Source organism: Malassezia pachydermatis (assembly GCF_001278385.1).
Source record: "Malassezia pachydermatis strain CBS 1879 chromosome Unknown scaffold2, whole genome shotgun sequence".
NCBI lineage: Eukaryota > Fungi > Basidiomycota > Malasseziomycetes > Malasseziales > Malasseziaceae > Malassezia > Malassezia pachydermatis.
The window spans coordinates 227,008-243,690 of NW_017253139.1; the positions used below are offsets into that span (position 1 = coordinate 227,008).

Consider the following 16,683-nt stretch of genomic DNA (forward strand, 5'->3'; position numbering starts at 1 on the left):
AGTTGTCTGCTTTGTCTATCTCGTAAACACTCAACCACTTGGTTTGACAAAGTCTTTGCTTAGGTCCACGCCCTTCAAATGTGTGTTTTGTAATTTGAATTTGCGTGGCGCAGCCCCGCGTTTGCCCTTCTTGCCCTTCGGCGCCGGGCCGGAAGATGGCACAGATTTGGCTGTACTTTCGACCATCTTGGTGGCACTCAAACCCTCTGTAATGTCAGTCAAAGACTTAAAGACATACCATTCTCAAGATCGCTAGCCAGATCCACCACATTAGGCACAGTGAGTCCACGCCATAGTTCTTTAAATTCTTTTGTTAAAATGCAAAGACATACCTTCATCAATAGGCTTGACTATTTCACCCTGGATGGGATTCCAAAATACATGCTTAATAGCCCCATCTCGCTTCCCGCGAAGAACCAAGACCTGTCGGTTTTCGATCGGCTGTTCATTCACAAGCTCTTCAATCGCCTCGCGCGCTTGTGGATATGACTCTCGCAGCTCTGCCACACGCATTCCAGCTGCTGAGGAGAGAGGTGTAAGAGCAGATGGATGATAATACTTCTGGCGTAGCAATGCAACAATATCTGCGGGGGAATGTATATCATAGTCAGGCTGTCATTAGCAAGATATACCTCATACCTTGTAGCTCCATAGGTCGGTTTTTTCATCATAAAGAACTTTGGGATGCTGCTTAAACCTTTGAAAGAGGCTACTGTTTCGATCCAATAGAGCATGAAGATTATGCACGAGGGCAAAATCTTCCATGCGGACAGGGTGTGTTGTGTTCTTCAGCATGAGACTGGAGATGTATACGCACCTTTAGTGCATCCACTGCTGCCACTAACTGTGTACTTTCATGTACACCCACACCTGTATTGGCAGGCTGACTGTATACTTCACCTTCCGCCAAGGCAAGATTCCTATACATCCGTCAGTGCGAAGGACTTCCACATACGTTGACATGGCCGGCGAGAGAACAGAGGGAGGCGATGTTCCACGTACCTCCACATGATAAATATGCAAGGTCCCAATTGGAACTACGAGTCTACGTCCCATGGCGTGTCAGATGGACTATAGGGTGTCACAGGCTGTCGGTATGGGATAGCATCCATAGACTCCCCTTCTATATTGGTAGAGTCCAAAGGAAGTACTATACCAAGCTCCCAGTTACTGATGGACTGTGTGGGTTGGTCTCTGCTACCCGATATTGTACCCCAAGCCGCGCGGGTGAAGTTATGGCTGCCGACATAGACCCATCCAACGGATGGGTCGTCCCATTGAGCCAGAATTGTTTTAGCATGCATCATCATATATCCTCGATGCGAAATAGGTTGGGCATACAAGTGATGCCAGTTCTTTTTTTTGAATTCAGACGCTCTCCCAAAAAAGCATCCGCCCCCCATCCGCCCCTCAATGCTTTGATGCTCGACCCAGGACTGCGTGGGAAATAAAATGTACATGTCTGGCCATCCTTGTAGTCCAGTGGCCTGGCTGAATTCCAGGGAGGCACTATCGCCTTGCCGCGGTGTAATAGGAAGTAGACCGACGGGATCATGACCTTGCGCAATGAGATAGAATTGTTCCAGCCAGCGCCTATCATAGGCCGCGAGTGACGATCCCTGGGCCTCAAGGTGCATGTGGCGAGAATAGGGAAGCGAAAAACGCCGTATCACTGAACCCAGCCTTGCAAGGCCAGCTTGTTCCATCTGAGCCCATCCTCGCGCAACAGGCGCCACAGGCCAGCTTGCCACCAAGTGTGCTGCAGCATAATCGAAATCATAATTGTGGAGAAGGGTGAATGCTGCATGATTGTTGGGCACAGTAAGGGAGTGCAGCACACGCTGTAACTGTACAAGAAAATCAGAACCGCTGCATGTAGGATTAGGTGCTTGCTTTTCAGCAAGTGGGTTCGAATTTGTAGGAAAATCTTGAACATACAACATCTGGTGTGAGTCTCAAGTGTACGTACGTTCTCATACCGCGACCAGTCCAGCTGTGTGAGATTGGCGGTCGACACAATGACTCGAAGATGAGTCGAATAATACAAAAGAAGAAGCTTCATATGCTGGAGAGCCCTGGGATGGGGCTTCTTGGGTATACACATTTCCCAATTCGGCATGGTATCGCTCGCATAAAACCCTGGTGATGGTACAGATGGATCTGTGCGAGAGTCGCCCCGGGGTGGATTTCCGATATACGTGACAGGTACATTGGCCGGGAAAAGCGACTCAATCCAGTCAATTTCGACATCATAGGAGGTGAGAAGCACGCGCTCGAGGCCGCATCGCTCCGTGGATGAAGCAGGCGCTATGGCTTGCGCGAGCGTAGAGCCTGCTTTGGATACGCGAGCATATCGATTGTAGGTGGCCTGAGTTAAGACACGGTAGAATACGAACCTTAAGAGCCCCCTTCCAGAAACGATCTTCTGGAGAGATAGGAATATAGCGCGGATGGATGGCATGCGCAGAAGCCTTGGCGCGAGGTGGCACTTCGTCGGGTGCTGTTGGAGACGTAGATCGCGCACGTTTCTGCGTATTGGTACGCCTTTCGCGTGCGGCTACACGCGCGAGACGCTCTTTTTCCAGCTGGGCGCGATCGGGTATCAAGGCCAACAGCGAGGTGGAAGATCCTGCACGTTCTGTGCTGGGATCTTCCGACGACATGCTGACGAAGAGAGAGATCGATCAGAGGCGATCGGGCCCTTTTAAATCGGCGCAAGGAACGTGTCATGTATATCTTCTATGGCAAGGGCACGAGACTAAGATGGACTTATACTAGGCGTACAGGGGGTAAACGAAGGACCTTGTCATCCCTGGGGGCCCAGGCAGGCTCATCGAAATGCTTGCGTGTCGCAAAAATTTCGTGTTCTGTGTGAGCGGAAAAGTTACATACCAAGCTTCCACATGCGTTCTCGCAGACCCAAGTTTTCCTCATACAAGTCTTCGTAGAGCTTACGATGCGAGTCCCAAGCGCCCTGAACTTCTTCCCGGGTTATTAGAACTTTATCCAGTTCATCCAAGCGCGCCTCCAGCTTGGCGATGCGCTCCAAGTACTGTGTAACCTATTCGTGTAAGAGTGGTCCGAAGGATTCAAACATACATTCAGTGCAGTGTGAGTAAGGTGCTCACTGCTGTGCAGTACTTCATTGGCAGCTTTTGTGTACTCTAGACGTATCCAGTACAAACCAATACCGGACGCAATGGTAAAGCCAGCGAGGAAGCCAAGGAGACCACTAGCCAAAGGACGCTTGGTATAAGAGGATATGCAAGATTCGTACATACCGATGGAACACGTCCATTATGCGCTACTCCAACAAGTCTAGGTGGAACCTGCGTAGAATAGGTGCGCATCAAAATGGGTGCTGACGCACGCATCTTGTGCAACAAAACAGACATCGTAGCGGGACAAAATGCGAATGCCGGCGCAGCACCTAGCTATGTGTGGAGGTGCCAAGCGTTGTCGAGGGTCTACAGGACTCTACTCCCTATCAGGCCACCATGGCTTAGCGCGGCAGCTCTTTGATATGTCCCATGTAGGTAATGCATGCAAAGAGGGGTATGGTGCATTAGCCAGTTCATTTTGTGATAAAGTAGTATGCGTCAAAGCCCAGTCCAGCACTTCCAATGTCCCATGTTGATCACCTAGCGCCATATAGGCTAGCAAAATCTGGTAGACAAGCGGTGGAGGCAATGTTTGGGCTTCTTCAGCATGGTTATCCAGCTCCTTGGTACAGACTGTTATATTGGTGAGAGCTTGATACTTTTTCATGCCAGTCCAGGTCCGCGCAGAGAAGATCTGCTTCACTAGTTTGTCCAGCAAAGTTGACCAAGCTGTGGTCATTTGCACCATTGCATTCGTGTCTTTGTGGAGAGAGCGGCCGTATTTGGCCACATGATATAGCAAAAACCGTGTCGTTGGCATATCGATGCATTGCCACTGCTGGGCCACGTGGACATAAAGCTCCATGGCGGCCTTCAAATGAATCGGAGAGAAGGCGCCTTTGTCCTTCGCATTGGGTTCCGACGCTGCCTTGAGAGATACACCACGAACAGCACTGCGAATGGCCCACCAAACGAAATCAGGCGGTGGGCTGTAGCCGTCTCGCATCATTCGAAGAATGCGAGATACGTAGGCACGTGGCGACATGTCCGAGCTGGACAAAAGGAGCTCAGGGGCAAAGAAGGTGAGAGGCGACACGAGATGCTTTTTCGACGCCATTTCATAGATATCGTCCAGCAGGTCCAAGCGCTGTGCGCGGAGAAAGCGTGACATCAAAACAGCATAAAGCTGCGGATGTGTATGCCACGTATCATCGAGATCTCGGAATAGAGCAAGTGCGTCGTTGGGTGCGACATCGGCTACGCCACGAAGCACAATGGCCATGGCCTTGGGGTCCAATGAATGACCCAATGTGATCAACGATTCCAGCGCAAAGTAAGCCACAGAGCAATCACCAATCATAAAGGACGTCTGCATCAACGCTGTATATGCCTGCCTTGATGGACTCGGCATAGCGTATAGACGAAGTAAAAAATCATCACGCACAGCTCGAGCAAACACGATGTCGCGCGGTGTTTGGGTTCGCGACGTATGCCCAAACAAGCGAACCAGTGCTATCATGGATGAAGGGGTATCAACCAGAGGTCCTTGCAGTGACTGGGGAGAGAGTGAAGACCGAATGGACACAGGTTGCACTTGCAAAGCACGCTGGACTTGGTCAAGAAAGCGCCGTGAAGCCGATACTACGGGTCGGTTGGCTGCAATTTCATGACAATGGGGTGTGCCTGGTGAATGAGACCATTGCATATATAGCAGCTTGGCAGGCTCAACAAGATTCAGATTACATAGGCAGATAAGCCAGGGACTGCGTAAAGCCCACGGAATGTTGTTTGCCAAGGGGTATAAGGGCGCATCGCCTAGGATCCACGCAGCCAGCTGGGTAGCCAAGGCACGATTGGACGTTGTCAGCAACCGAACCACCTCCAGCTGGAGATAGGAGGGAAGGGAGGTCACAAGGCTTATGCGGTCAGGCAATGGTGCATTTGCTTTTTCCATAGCTTGCATCCATGTTTGCACGAGTGTCGAGAGTGCAGAGGACTCTTGTAGATCATGGGCGGTGCGGCATAAGGTATGAAACACCACAGGTTTCATACAAGCTACCTCGTCTGGCGGCACGGCTTTGATAGTAGCCAGAGCAGATCGTAGCGCATTTTTCGTATGAAGTCCCGCGAGGTAAAGAACGTGTGATTGCAATAGTCCACGTAGAATAGCCAGACCTGGTGTGGAAGCAAAATGGGCGCCAGGTGCTACCATATGCGACGCCGTTTTAAGCTCCTGGCGAAGCTGACTGTATGCATCACGGAATCTTCTTGATCGATTTAAGCGGAGCCATGCTCGACAACACAAGGACCATATCGAAATGCGCTGTGCATGCACCTGCAAATCCAGTGCTCCCTCACGCAATTGACCCACAGCCATCCAGCCGCTGACATCGCGAGCCCATCTACGCCATGCAAACCCATCCGAGCGCGCTTGCTGCAATGTCTGTTCGCCCAAGCGATGGCCGTCGACTTGAGCTGTTTGTGAAACAAGATTCATCACAGTGTGAGGGTCCGCGTCGCCATATTGCATAGAGTACTCGATAACCTGCAATCCCTCTTCCAATAGAGGATAGTTGGCCACCTGGAACAAGTACTGAAATAAGGCCGGAATTAAGGTATGCTGGGAGCCCTGCTGCGATGGGAGGAGCAGGGCCATCCGCATGATATGTGCTGCGACGGGTGCAGGCAAGCATGATGGGCTGGCTACTTGCATCAACTCAGACGCAATGCGAACGACCATATCCGGAGAAAGGGGAAGTTGTTTGTCGAACGAGCTTGCCATGGTAAGCAGGGCTAGAAGAAGGCGCTGTTGCCGACTCGACCCTGGCGCAGCGGCACGGTGATGAAGCACATCGTCCACAATATTGGCCATCACACCGGCCAGGCCCGCACGTCCCGACTCGTATATAAGTGCTTCAAAAGAAGTAACAGGAAGTTCGTACAGTTCATAAGGTGAGGTACGCAGAGCCAAGTACGTGTCAGGCGTTGCTGGCAGGGCAACGTCGCTGGTCTTACGTTCAGCTGCGTTTGAAAGAGAACGCAGCAGAATAGTATGGCGTCCACGCACTATACTAGAAGTCAATAGAGGTGCTATGCTCCGGGAGCACCGCCATGGCCCTAAGGCGAGCACATGACGAAGCCACATGCTACGGTGAACAGAGCCTCACCGTCGAAGAAGATGGCGAACGACGACGACGACTGCTTCTTACCTCCACATCCAGGGCTGCGTCGTTATTGTTTTTTTCCACCACAACCACCATGGGACGCTCAGCGGTATGTACACGATAAGCTCACTCTAGAAATTCTATAAGAAATCAGTATGTGCAACTGACTCTAACCGAAAGACCTCAAAAAAGCGAAGCTCGACGTCAGAGCGTGTCAGTGGAAAGCAGGAGGTAGGAAAAAAGAGCAGCAGCGCCTTGCACCCCTCTGAAGCACAAGGACGAAGCGCTGCAGCGAATGCTGCCTCCACGGCTGCACCACGCAAAGGAGGTATGCGGGCCAAAGCGCGCCGGGTCGATGGCCCACTTCCTGCCGAGGCAGGAATCGACTACGTGGGGTTGTGGGAAGGCGCTTCAGACCGGTAAAACACGCATTCTTTCCATCTACGCAATTGATCGAGCCAAGACACAAGGCCCTGCTATGGCGCACATGTCTAGCAAGCCACCATTTATGGCGTCATGAGCTAGCCCAAAAAATGGCCATCGGTAGAAAGACCCATTCCTAGGCCTTGTATTCTACTAAATCGGTGACAGTGTAAATTAACCACACAAATTAGAGTTTCTTCGAGTTCTTGCTCAACGTCGTAATCACCACACCGGACGAGCGCTTGGCTTCCTTCGGAGTCTCTGCTGCCTTGGCCGCCGATTCGCTGGACATTGCGGCCACTGGAGGCGCAGCCGCCGCGGTACTAGATGCCACAGGTGCAGACGACGTAGTGGTAGTGCTCGCAGCCGACGGCTTGCGGTTCGGCTCGTTGGCGTCGACCAGGAGCACAGCCCGACCCTTCTGCATCACAGCAGGAGCTGCGCTGGACGTCGCTGGCTCAGGGGCCTTGGACGACGCCTTGAGGGGGTTGGCCGCGTCCTTGGTCTCCGCCGCAGGCTTCGAAGACGTCGAGGTCGGCATCGGCGATGCAGCCTTGTCCTGGGTCTTGGCGCCCTCACCTTCGACAATCAGGAAGCCATACTTCTTTGACATGTCCTGGTTGTCACTCTGCGGCTTTGACACCGACGAAGCGTCCTTCGAAGGCTGCGATGACGTTGGCGCTGACGTAGGCTTGGGCTGCGACGTAGCCGTCGTAGAAGCCTTGGCCGGCTCATTCTTCTGCGCCACAGAAGGCGTCGACGTCGAGGACGACATCTTCTGCTGGCCACCGCGCTGGTGCAGCATGTTCGAAATGCTGCGGCGGAGGTACGGCGGAAGACCCAGCGAGGCCACATTGGAGCGCGACTCGTTCGATGACGAGGCGCCGGTCGTCGGTATGGTGGAGCTCGGGATCTGGTTCGACAGGCGAAGGTACGAAGGCAGGTTCGACGACGACGACGACGACGACATGGACGTCGCTGTCTTTGTCTCCGTGGTCTTCTTTGTTTCCTCGGCCTTCTTCGCTTCAGCCTTGCGGGCCTCCTCCGCCTTGCGGGCCTCCTCCGCCTTGCGGGCCTCTTCAGCGCGACGAGCTTCCTCAGCCTTACGGGCCTCCTCCGCCTTCTTCGCCTCTTCGGAACGACGGGCTTCCTCAGCCTTGCGAGCCTCCTCTGCCTTCTTCGCCTCTTCAGCACGACGGGCTTCCTCAGCCTTGCGAGCCTCCTCCGCTTTCTTGGCCTCTTCCGCACGACGAGCCTCCTCGGCCTTACGAGCTTCCTCAGCACGCTTGGCTTCCTCAGCGCGACGAGCCTCCTCGACCTGGCGCGCCTTCTCTGCAGCACGACGAACCTCCTCGGCCTCCATACGGATCTTCTGCGCCTCCATGCGCGCTTCCTCAGCTTCCCTGCGTGCCTTCTGGGCCTCAAGGCGAGCAAGAAGAGCCTCCTGACGAGCAAGCTCAGCCTCCTTGTGGGCAAGCTGGGCCATGTTCAGCTCCTTGGCGCGCTGTGCATCGTCCGCCGTAGTACCCGTCACAGGCACAGCCGCCTTCTTCGAGGCCTCCGTCTCTGTCTTGGCCTGCTTGTCTTCCGTCTCAGCCTTCGACTCGGGCTTCTCCGAAAGCGCCGCCGCCGGCTTCTTCACGACATCCGAGTCGGACGCGACAAGCGTGTCGCGCGTAGGGCCCGTAGACAGGTAGTCAGGCAGCGTCGAGCCAGTGCGCATGCTCGAGAACGAAGCCATCGTCATCTCAGCAAACTGCGATGGGGACAGCGATTCCTTCTCGCTAGCGGCCACGCTGGACAAGGAGCGCATCGACTCGCCTGGAGGAATGTGGAAGGTGCGGACAGAGCCAGTGCTCCGCTCCTTGTCATACTGCGCAAGGTTGTAAAGCTGACGATGGCCGTGCTCCTGCGCCTTGGCATAGTTCAGCGAGACCACCGTCGGAGCAGCCACATCCGAGCTCTTGCCCCAAGGCACCGCCACGGACTGGTAGCGGCGCGTAGGCACCTCCGATACGATGTCCTTCGCTGGCGGCGTCGGCGGCACATCCTCCTCAATGAAAGCCGACTTTTCGCGCTGCGAAGCCGCAGCACGCTCCGCCGCCGTGAGGCGGTCAAGGCGCACCTGCTCACGGAGACGCTCCTCTTCCTCCTCCTCTTCGCGCTCACGCTCCAGACGGCGAGCCTCCTTGGCAGCCAGAGCCTCGGCATTCATGCGCTCACGACGCGAGCGAATTTCATGGATGCGAGCTGCCTCGGCACGGGCCGCCTCTGTGCGAGCCGCCTTCTCTGCAGCCGTGTAGTGGTCAAGCGAGTAGACAGAGCGAGCCTCCGCTGCGAACGCATCGGCTGGGTTGCCACCCGCGAACACCGAGTTCGGTGCATGCGGCACAGCGCCCAGCATCGACTCGGGCGAGATCTCTGCAAACTTCTGGTTAGGGCGGTACACATAAACGCCTTCCGACACGATGCGGCGCGAGCCGGTCACCGTGCGAATCTCACGCACGGACGGCTCGAGCTTGCTGCCCTTCTTTTTACGGCTCTTGGGCGGCTTGCCGACATTGGCCACGACCCGACGAGCCACCTGCTTCTCCGCAGATTCAGGCGGGATCTCACCGCCCAGACGACGCACAAAGTTGTTCATGCCGTTTTGGTGCGTCTCGTGATGGTCCTTCGACTCAGGGTCACGACCGAGATGACCGAGGTGGCTAAACAGTGCATGCTGGCCATCATGCGACTCAAGACCACTTGTCACCTTGTCAGTCTTCTTCTCGTGCTTTCCATGGTGCTGGTAGAGAGGGTTATGATGCTTCTCCAGCTTCGAGTGCTCGTGCTCCTGACCAAAGTGGCCGAGGTGCCCAAAGAGCGAAGGGTGCTGAGCCTCCTGAGATTCGTGGCCATGCTTCGAGCTGGCCGACTTCTTCTCCTGACGCTTCGTGCCCTCTTCATCCTTAGATCCCTTCTGGTGCAGCATCTGGGGCTGGATAAGCCCCTCAAGCGAATGAGAGTGCTTCCCCTTCGTCATGGTGTTGAGGTACCCAGCACCTCGCCCTAAACGGCTCTTCCCCGTTCATACCGAATCGGGGCAAACCCACGTGGCGGGTAAACAACACAAGCGCGCCTTCCTCTCCACCCACTCGCCCGTTGCGGAAAGTCGATTCTGCCTCCACACTACCCGGGTAGGCCCACCCATGACCTGTCAAATACGCGCTGCCTCCACACTTCAAATCGACACGATCGACGATCATGCGGTGGGACGACCTGCAGTGGGGAACCACCTTGCTCGTATGGATACTGGCATACTGCCAAGTAGGGCAGGCCATGCGTCCTAGTGTGGCATGGTATACCTCCCTGAGAAACCACGCAGGGCCGCGGCTTCTGCCTGATGAAGCACCCACACCCACACCTTCCAACGCGACGTACCAGCTGAACACGCTCGAGCAGCCTCTCGATCACTTTGGGTCATCGACACAGACGACCTTCCTCCAACATTATGCGTTATGGATGGACGATTTTCATGCAGGCAGTGCCCTACGAACCAAAACACCCGACGGTCGAGAAATCGTGCCTGTGTTCGTACACGATACGGGCGAATCGACACTTGCTCAAGAAGCGCAGCACTACAATTCTACCATCCTCAAGACCCTGGCCAGCAAAACAGGTGGCATTGGGATCTTTCTAGAGCATCGCTATTATGGCCAGTCGCAGCCTCGGTTGTCAGACCTAGGCAATGCCACGACGTGGGGTGTGGACCAGCTACAATGGCTTAACCTCGAACAATCGTTGGAAGACTCTGTGCAATTTTTGCAAAAGGTTCAGCTGCCTGACCTACCACCGAATGCTGACGTCCGTTTTCTGTATCATGGCGGCTCGTACGCGGGTGGTCGCGCGGCGTTTCTACGTACTAGGCACCCAGACCTCGTCTTTGGCGCCATTAGTACGTCGGGCGTGGTTGCACCAACGGTGGAACTGCCAAACTACTATTACTCTATTGTGGAAAATTCTGATCCTATCTGCATGCAAAATCTCCAAGCAGCCATCGGTGAAATCGATCAAGTTATCACACCGGATCCTAGGAAGGGCTCGAATCAAACGGATTTGGACACCGCCAAGGTGGCTGCTTTGCTGCACTTGTTTGGCTTGACTGATGATGTGGATTTGACCGACTTTGCGAACGCTCTTACGGCACCACTTAGTGCTTTCCAGATGCAGACATGGCAAGCTGACCGACCTGAATCACCATGGAATGTATTTTGTGATACGATGAAGAATGCCTCATTGGCCGGCATGATCAAAGCGGACTTTATGCAAGATTGGGTCACACTAGGAAATGTAAGTGATGGCCTCCTGAGCTACAGCGCGTATTTCCGTTCTGTGATGAATGGCGAATGCCAAGGGAAAGATCTGACAGCATGTGTACAAGCACGGCCAGATGAGTTCCGCGATGATCAGGGACAGCTCTCAGCCAACAAAGCGTGGTACTACCAGACATGCACGGAATACGGTCTGTTCCAGACGGCGCCGCCTATGCCAGACGTTACAGCCTCGCCACCCCACTTGTCCGGCCCGAAAATCGTATCGTCACGTTTAGATGTAAACTATTCACAACAACTTTGTCAACGTGGCTTTACACCTGGACAAAAGGCTACCATGCCACCTTATCCCAATGTAACCAAAGTGCTACAATACGGCAATGTCCACCTGGCCTACGACCGCCTAGCCTTTATCAACGCACAACGTGATCCATGGCTCCCAGTGACTGTGCACTCAAATGAGTATGCATTTGGCGGTGCACGCAATAGCACAACCATGCGTCCTTTCCTTTTCATCCCGGACTGCTGGCATACGTGTGATTGGATTATCAATACGGATCTGGCGAACGAGCCAGACAACGTCAAGAGTGTACAACAGACCGAGCTCCAATTTGTACAGGAATGGCTAAAAGCGTAGGAGCTTGGGTGCATCTCGTTCTCCTACTTGACAACATGCGTTTATCCCTAATTAAGCATGTGTGTGTTTTTGTATCATGTAGGCTTTTCTATGTACAGCTATGGGTACGACTCCCTAACCTAGCGACCGTGGGGTACTGCCTGCCTACGCAAGCGGAGGTGGAGAAAGGGCGGCAGGCAGGCAGGCGCGGCCAGCTGCAGAAAACCGATGCAGAAATGCGCAACAAATGGGGTATGTCAGAGGAACCGCCTATGTTCGCAGGCAAGCATGCAGAAGCCATTATGCGCGGCCAAACAACACGGCGGGCATGTGAACGAACGTTTTAGGGTTTCGGAGGATTGTATGTGCCTCAACTCACCCTGCTTCTCAGGACCACCATAATGCAAATTCGGTCGTGGTGTGCCGTAGGTGCTGCTATTTTGGCATCGTATGTGAATGCCCAAGTGAATCCAGCCGCCGCGTCCTTCGCCACTTCGCAGGGGGCTGATAGTACTGCCGGCATTGAGGGCGTTACGTCGCAAACGGGTGCAGCCACGCCTGCGCCTGCGTCGACCAGCGCCCCCGTGCCGTCGTCCTCCTCGGCGGCAGCGAACACGAGTAGCGCTGCCACGGCAACATCGGCGTCCCAGCCCGCTTCGGTTACTCAAGTGGCGGGTATTGGCAGCGTGGGCAGCACAGGCAATGAGAGCACAACAGCTGTGCCGTTGGTTACGACCATTGATTTGACCCAGAACTCGACATCGCAAGTGATGGCCCTTTCTCAGCCTCTGGACCACCTGTACAACAAGACACAGGCCACGTTTGCCCAGCGCTTTGCCGTGTTTACGGAGCCATACAGGAATGGTAACGGCAAACGCCAGAAGGATGCGAACAATGTGACGCACGTACCTGTGGTTCTCTACCAGCATGGCCCTGCGCCGATTGACGATGTGGTGCCATCCATCACCTCGACGGGTCTTTACGAGCTGTGGAACCAACTTGGCGCTGTGGGTATAGTGCTGGAGCACCGCTACTATGGTGCATCGCAGCCGAAGCTGGCCGACCTGAACTCCGCGACGACGTGGGGCCCTGATGAACTACAATACCTGGATGTAAACCAAGCGGTGGAAGATGTGGCGAACTTTATTCGTACGATGAAGCTTACCGGCATGACGAGCCAGACAGAGATCCGCTACATTCTCTATGGCAACTACTCGCTCGGCGGTACGGCGCTGTTTACACGTCTGAAGCACCCTGAACTGGTTTACGGCTCGCTGGGCAGCTCAGCAGCTTTGCTGGCCACAGTGGATATGCCAGAGTACTACTACGCGGTAGGCCGCTACGGCGAAACCAACTGTGTGCAGTCGCTCGAGGAGGCAATTACATACATTGACTCGTTCATCGCACCCAACCCAACGGCGGGCTCGGGTCAGTCGCAGCTGAACGATACTGCAGTGCAGGCGCTGAAGACGCTCTTTGGTGTGCAATCCTTGTCCAGCTTGAATGACTTTGCGCACTTGCTTACACTGCCGTTGCATAACTTTGCGCAGCAGGCGATGGGCGATGGCAACGCGACGGAGTGGACTAACATGTGCAATGCCATGCAGAACCAGTCGCTAGCGCAGACGGTGCGGACGAAGCAGGTCGGCGTGCTTTCAGCGCTGCCGCCGCCGCCGCCGTCAGTGCTGGGTCTGAGTGACTATGTGGTCCGCAGCCGTTTGATGGACAACTGTGATATGACCAAGACGAACAACACGCTGTGCTACGATACCAATGCTGGCCCTTGGCTCCAGGACCAGGGTGTGCTGCGTCAGGACCGCGCATGGCTCTTCCAGCAGTGCACGCAGTACGGTGGTTTCCTCACGGCTGGCCCAGTGCCCAGCTTTGCCACACAAACGCCTCAGCCTGGTGGCCCGCGTGTGGTGTCGCGTCGCTTGGACCACATGTACCTTTCGTCGCCATGCAGCAAGATCTTTAGTCAGGGCCAGGACTTTGCCATGCCGGTGAACCCGAATGTGGACGCCATCAACAGCTTTGGCAACGTGACGATCAATGCATTCCAGTTGGCGTTGGTCGACGCCCAAAAGGACCCCCGCCGCGTGTTTACCGGCCACTCGGACGAGTACGCCGGTGGTGGTGGTGCGCGTGTGAACACGCCGGACCAGCCCGCGATGGTCGTCCCGAACTGCTACGGCGCATGCGAGTTTGCGCCGTACAACAATGGCCGCAACGCCGGCCTGAAAAACCTCATCTCCAATGAGACTGACTTTATTACGTCGTGGATGCAAAAGTAACGGAATAGAATAGGTATGGATGCATTACAATAGTTGGTTGATTATGTACGCTTCAACGTGGTTTATGGTTTCGCTGTCACAGTGGCAGGCACAGCGCTCATGGTATGCGATGGTAGCTTAGCCGGTCCAGGGAGCGTCACAGGCTGCTTGGCAATTGTCCAGCGGTAAATCCAGCGGCCAGCCAAATCAAGCATCTGTGGTGTGACTGCATGCTGGATCCCAGGCTGCTCGTAAATCTCCAATGACTGCTGCGCCAACGTGTCGTTCTTCGAGCCGAGCACAAGGCCCCGTAACACCCGTGCAGAGAGGGACAGCGGCACGAACGGGTCGTCACCGCCCAAGCCCAAAAAGATGTGCTTGCCCCAGAACGGGTTTTCGGCGGGGTCCATGCTGTTGAACGGCTTCATCGAGGGATCCGTCACATTGACCAGCCGCTGGAACGATAGTGGTGCGGTCGGCGGCGCCACACTCATGTGGGCCGTCTGGGCGCGGTCCTGCATAATCATATTGTAGTCAGGCGAGCCGAGGAAAATGGCTGCGGTGTCGATACGTCGGTCCGCTGCTGGGTAAGAAAGAGGGCATGTACATACCAGCCAATGCATGCCATGCCGAGTGGCCACCCATAGACTCGCCACTGATAACCCAGCGCTCAATGCTACGCTCATCGTTCGGGAATAGATACACAGGAAGAAAGTCGATGATAAACGAGACCATATCGCGATTGTTTAGAATGTAGCCGTAATGGTCGATCCTGAAAAAAGTTAGTATTCAGCCATACGTACAGGAAAGTAGGGTTCTGTGGTAAGTCGAATCGACGTGCAGGATCCCGTGTACGTGCGCCATGATTCAGAGCGTCAAACGAAACAAGCAAGAAGTCCCGCAATGAGCCCGCAGGATCAGCGACCATGTGCTGCCGAGTACTAGCGTACAAGGACCGAACCAGGGGATCGGCAATGTCCGCAGACTCAAAACGGCCATGCATATATATGGCTACCGTCACTGGCGGCACGGTGCCATTCACAGGAGGCGCCAGATCTTCAAGACCGTAGACGCGCACTGGAAAACTCGCCAAGCTCACATTCTGGTACGTGACCGGCGGCGGCGGCGGCGCTGGGGATGACAAAGCTGTCTGTCCCTGTTGCACATAAGAGAATAGAGTCGCCAAGGCAAACCAGATCCAAGCGATCATGGCACGGTACAGTCAAAGGGTGGGTAAAAAAAACGATCGCTACGACTTATTAAATGAACTAGGGTTCGGACGGCTGACGTCGCTTTAACACTGAGCCAATCAACCAGGGAGCACGTGGGCCAACCACCTGCCGAGTTCACAGCGTGGAGCCTGGGCAAAAGAAAAAAACAAAACGCACGGGACACCCATCTCCCAGAGAATGAGTTAGTAGGCCAAGGCCCACTGAGCGAGCCAACGACCACCTTGATAGAGCACTAGAGGTAAGATAGAGTGTATACGTACTTTCACTCGTTACCTTGTGGCCCGTCTTGGGCTGCACAAACACTTGCAAGCTGCGACGCGCGTCATCCGTGTGAGGCGGTGCTACCACGACCGACTGCAAGAACTCTTCCGAATACGACCAACGCACAAGGTTATCATCCTGGCCCGAGCAAGCGCAAATCTTCTTGCCAAAGAATGGATTCTGTGGGCTAGGCTCCCGATACGGCTGCATCGCGGGATCAATGCGGCGCATGAGGCTGCGCAAAGAGAAGGGGACCTGTGGCGGCCCATCCGTCAGATGCGACGTTTTCGCACGGTGGGCTATCAATTTCTGGAAGTCCGGGGTGCCGATAAATGAGACGCCAATGCGGATCCGTGGATCATGCGCTAGTACCTGCCACACGGCGTGACCGCCTAGTGACTTGCCTGTCACGGCGACCATCGACACCAAACGCTCATCATTCGGGAACAGATACGGAGGCAGCATCTCTGCGAGGAACGAGGCATCTGTCGCTGTGCCGTGAATCATACCATACATGTCGATCCTGGTGGTCAGTGTCTCTATACATACCCATGCGTTGGGTTGCCCTCTTTCCAGGACTTCTGGCCCCGTGGGTTCGTCTTCCGCTCACCATGGTTGCGCTGATCAAACGTCACCAGCAAAAAGTCACGCACTCGATGCGAAGACGGCAGCGCGGCTCGAGCGCTCATCGTACTGCGCCACAACTCACGCGCTAGGTCATCTTCGCGTTTGGCTGAGCCAGTACGTCCATGCATATGGATCGCAATGCACACCTCAGGGCATCCTTTCTCCGTCGGAGGGGAAAGCTGTGATAGGCCATACACAAACACAGGCAAACCAGCGATGTCAAAAGTATCGCGGCTAGGCTCATGCACATGCTTGGCCTTTCCTTCCGGTACAGGCACAAAGATCGGTTCCGCTGACATGGGGGATTGCGAGGGTGAGGACTGCAAGATCGATGGCGGCGCTGCCCCCGTACCGCCACCTACAGGCTGTGGGCCAGGCTGACCTGTGCCAGGTTGATCCTGATGAAATACATGCTGCACTTGGTCCGGTGCCTTTTTCTCGATATTCAATAGTTTCTTCCACATGAGTCCACACACAATGTTGGCGAAAGGAGGAGAGGAGCGTGGGTGGGATCTACTCAGGGTCTTTCTAAATAATCTCTGGCCGCACGCATGCACGCAGTCCATGTAAGGCACCGAACGCAAAGCACGCGCGCCTCCACTTGGAAGGTGCCTCCACATACAGGAGGGTACCCTCAACTGAAAAATGGCTGTCGTGCTACGAACGTTTGCCT

General features: G+C 54.9%; 9 protein-coding genes across 9 annotated transcripts; 3 read left to right on the forward strand and 6 right to left on the reverse strand.

Annotated features, from left to right (window-relative positions):
• Positions 1 to 30: 30 nt before the first annotated feature.
• On the reverse strand, positions 31 to 2,663 carry Malapachy_2197 (transcription initiation factor iie subunit beta; the record flags this gene model as incomplete). Its single annotated transcript, XM_018136689.1, has 8 exons — positions 31 to 206; positions 239 to 307; positions 333 to 612; positions 640 to 786; positions 818 to 920; positions 1,939 to 1,943; positions 1,970 to 2,368; positions 2,397 to 2,663. The coding sequence occupies 8 exons, from the start codon at positions 2,661 to 2,663 to the stop codon at positions 31 to 33; spliced, it is 1,446 nt and encodes a 481-aa protein (XP_017993408.1).
• A 106-nt stretch (positions 2,664 to 2,769) lies between these two features.
• On the reverse strand, positions 2,770 to 3,298 carry Malapachy_2205 (hypothetical protein; the record flags this gene model as incomplete). Its single annotated transcript, XM_018136697.1, has 4 exons — positions 2,770 to 2,867; positions 2,893 to 3,061; positions 3,100 to 3,232; positions 3,282 to 3,298. The coding sequence occupies 4 exons, from the start codon at positions 3,296 to 3,298 to the stop codon at positions 2,770 to 2,772; spliced, it is 417 nt and encodes a 138-aa protein (XP_017993396.1).
• Positions 3,299 to 3,477: 179 nt separating this feature from the next.
• Positions 3,478 to 5,973, reverse strand: Malapachy_2194 (hypothetical protein; the record flags this gene model as incomplete). The annotated part of the gene is made up of 1 exon (XM_018136686.1): positions 3,478 to 5,973. The coding sequence occupies one exon, from the start codon at positions 5,971 to 5,973 to the stop codon at positions 3,478 to 3,480; it is 2,496 nt and encodes an 831-aa protein (XP_017993407.1).
• Positions 5,974 to 6,359: 386 nt separating this feature from the next.
• On the forward strand, positions 6,360 to 6,688 carry Malapachy_2187 (hypothetical protein; the record flags this gene model as incomplete). Its single annotated transcript, XM_018136679.1, has 3 exons — positions 6,360 to 6,374; positions 6,401 to 6,418; positions 6,446 to 6,688. 3 exons carry the CDS (start codon positions 6,360 to 6,362, stop codon positions 6,686 to 6,688), a joined length of 276 nt encoding a protein of 91 aa, XP_017993349.1.
• A 187-nt stretch (positions 6,689 to 6,875) lies between these two features.
• On the reverse strand, positions 6,876 to 9,713 carry Malapachy_2193 (pseudouridine synthase; the record flags this gene model as incomplete). The annotated part of the gene is made up of 1 exon (XM_018136685.1): positions 6,876 to 9,713. The coding sequence occupies one exon, from the start codon at positions 9,711 to 9,713 to the stop codon at positions 6,876 to 6,878; it is 2,838 nt and encodes a 945-aa protein (XP_017993412.1).
• A 221-nt stretch (positions 9,714 to 9,934) lies between these two features.
• Malapachy_2182 (peptidase s28) lies at positions 9,935 to 11,638 on the forward strand (the record flags this gene model as incomplete). The annotated part of the gene is made up of 1 exon (XM_018136674.1): positions 9,935 to 11,638. The coding sequence occupies one exon, from the start codon at positions 9,935 to 9,937 to the stop codon at positions 11,636 to 11,638; it is 1,704 nt and encodes a 567-aa protein (XP_017993352.1).
• Positions 11,639 to 12,018: 380 nt separating this feature from the next.
• Positions 12,019 to 13,911, forward strand: Malapachy_2181 (peptidase s28; the record flags this gene model as incomplete). The annotated part of the gene is made up of 1 exon (XM_018136673.1): positions 12,019 to 13,911. The coding sequence occupies one exon, from the start codon at positions 12,019 to 12,021 to the stop codon at positions 13,909 to 13,911; it is 1,893 nt and encodes a 630-aa protein (XP_017993355.1).
• Positions 13,912 to 13,973: 62 nt separating this feature from the next.
• Malapachy_2175 (hypothetical protein) lies at positions 13,974 to 15,100 on the reverse strand (the record flags this gene model as incomplete). Its single annotated transcript, XM_018136667.1, has 3 exons — positions 13,974 to 14,470; positions 14,502 to 14,662; positions 14,694 to 15,100. 3 exons carry the CDS (start codon positions 15,098 to 15,100, stop codon positions 13,974 to 13,976), a joined length of 1,065 nt encoding a protein of 354 aa, XP_017993370.1.
• A 204-nt stretch (positions 15,101 to 15,304) lies between these two features.
• Malapachy_2173 (hypothetical protein) lies at positions 15,305 to 16,474 on the reverse strand (the record flags this gene model as incomplete). Its single annotated transcript, XM_018136665.1, has 3 exons — positions 15,305 to 15,354; positions 15,383 to 15,906; positions 15,933 to 16,474. The coding sequence occupies 3 exons, from the start codon at positions 16,472 to 16,474 to the stop codon at positions 15,305 to 15,307; spliced, it is 1,116 nt and encodes a 371-aa protein (XP_017993364.1).
• Between the last annotated feature and the right edge of the window lie 209 nt (positions 16,475 to 16,683).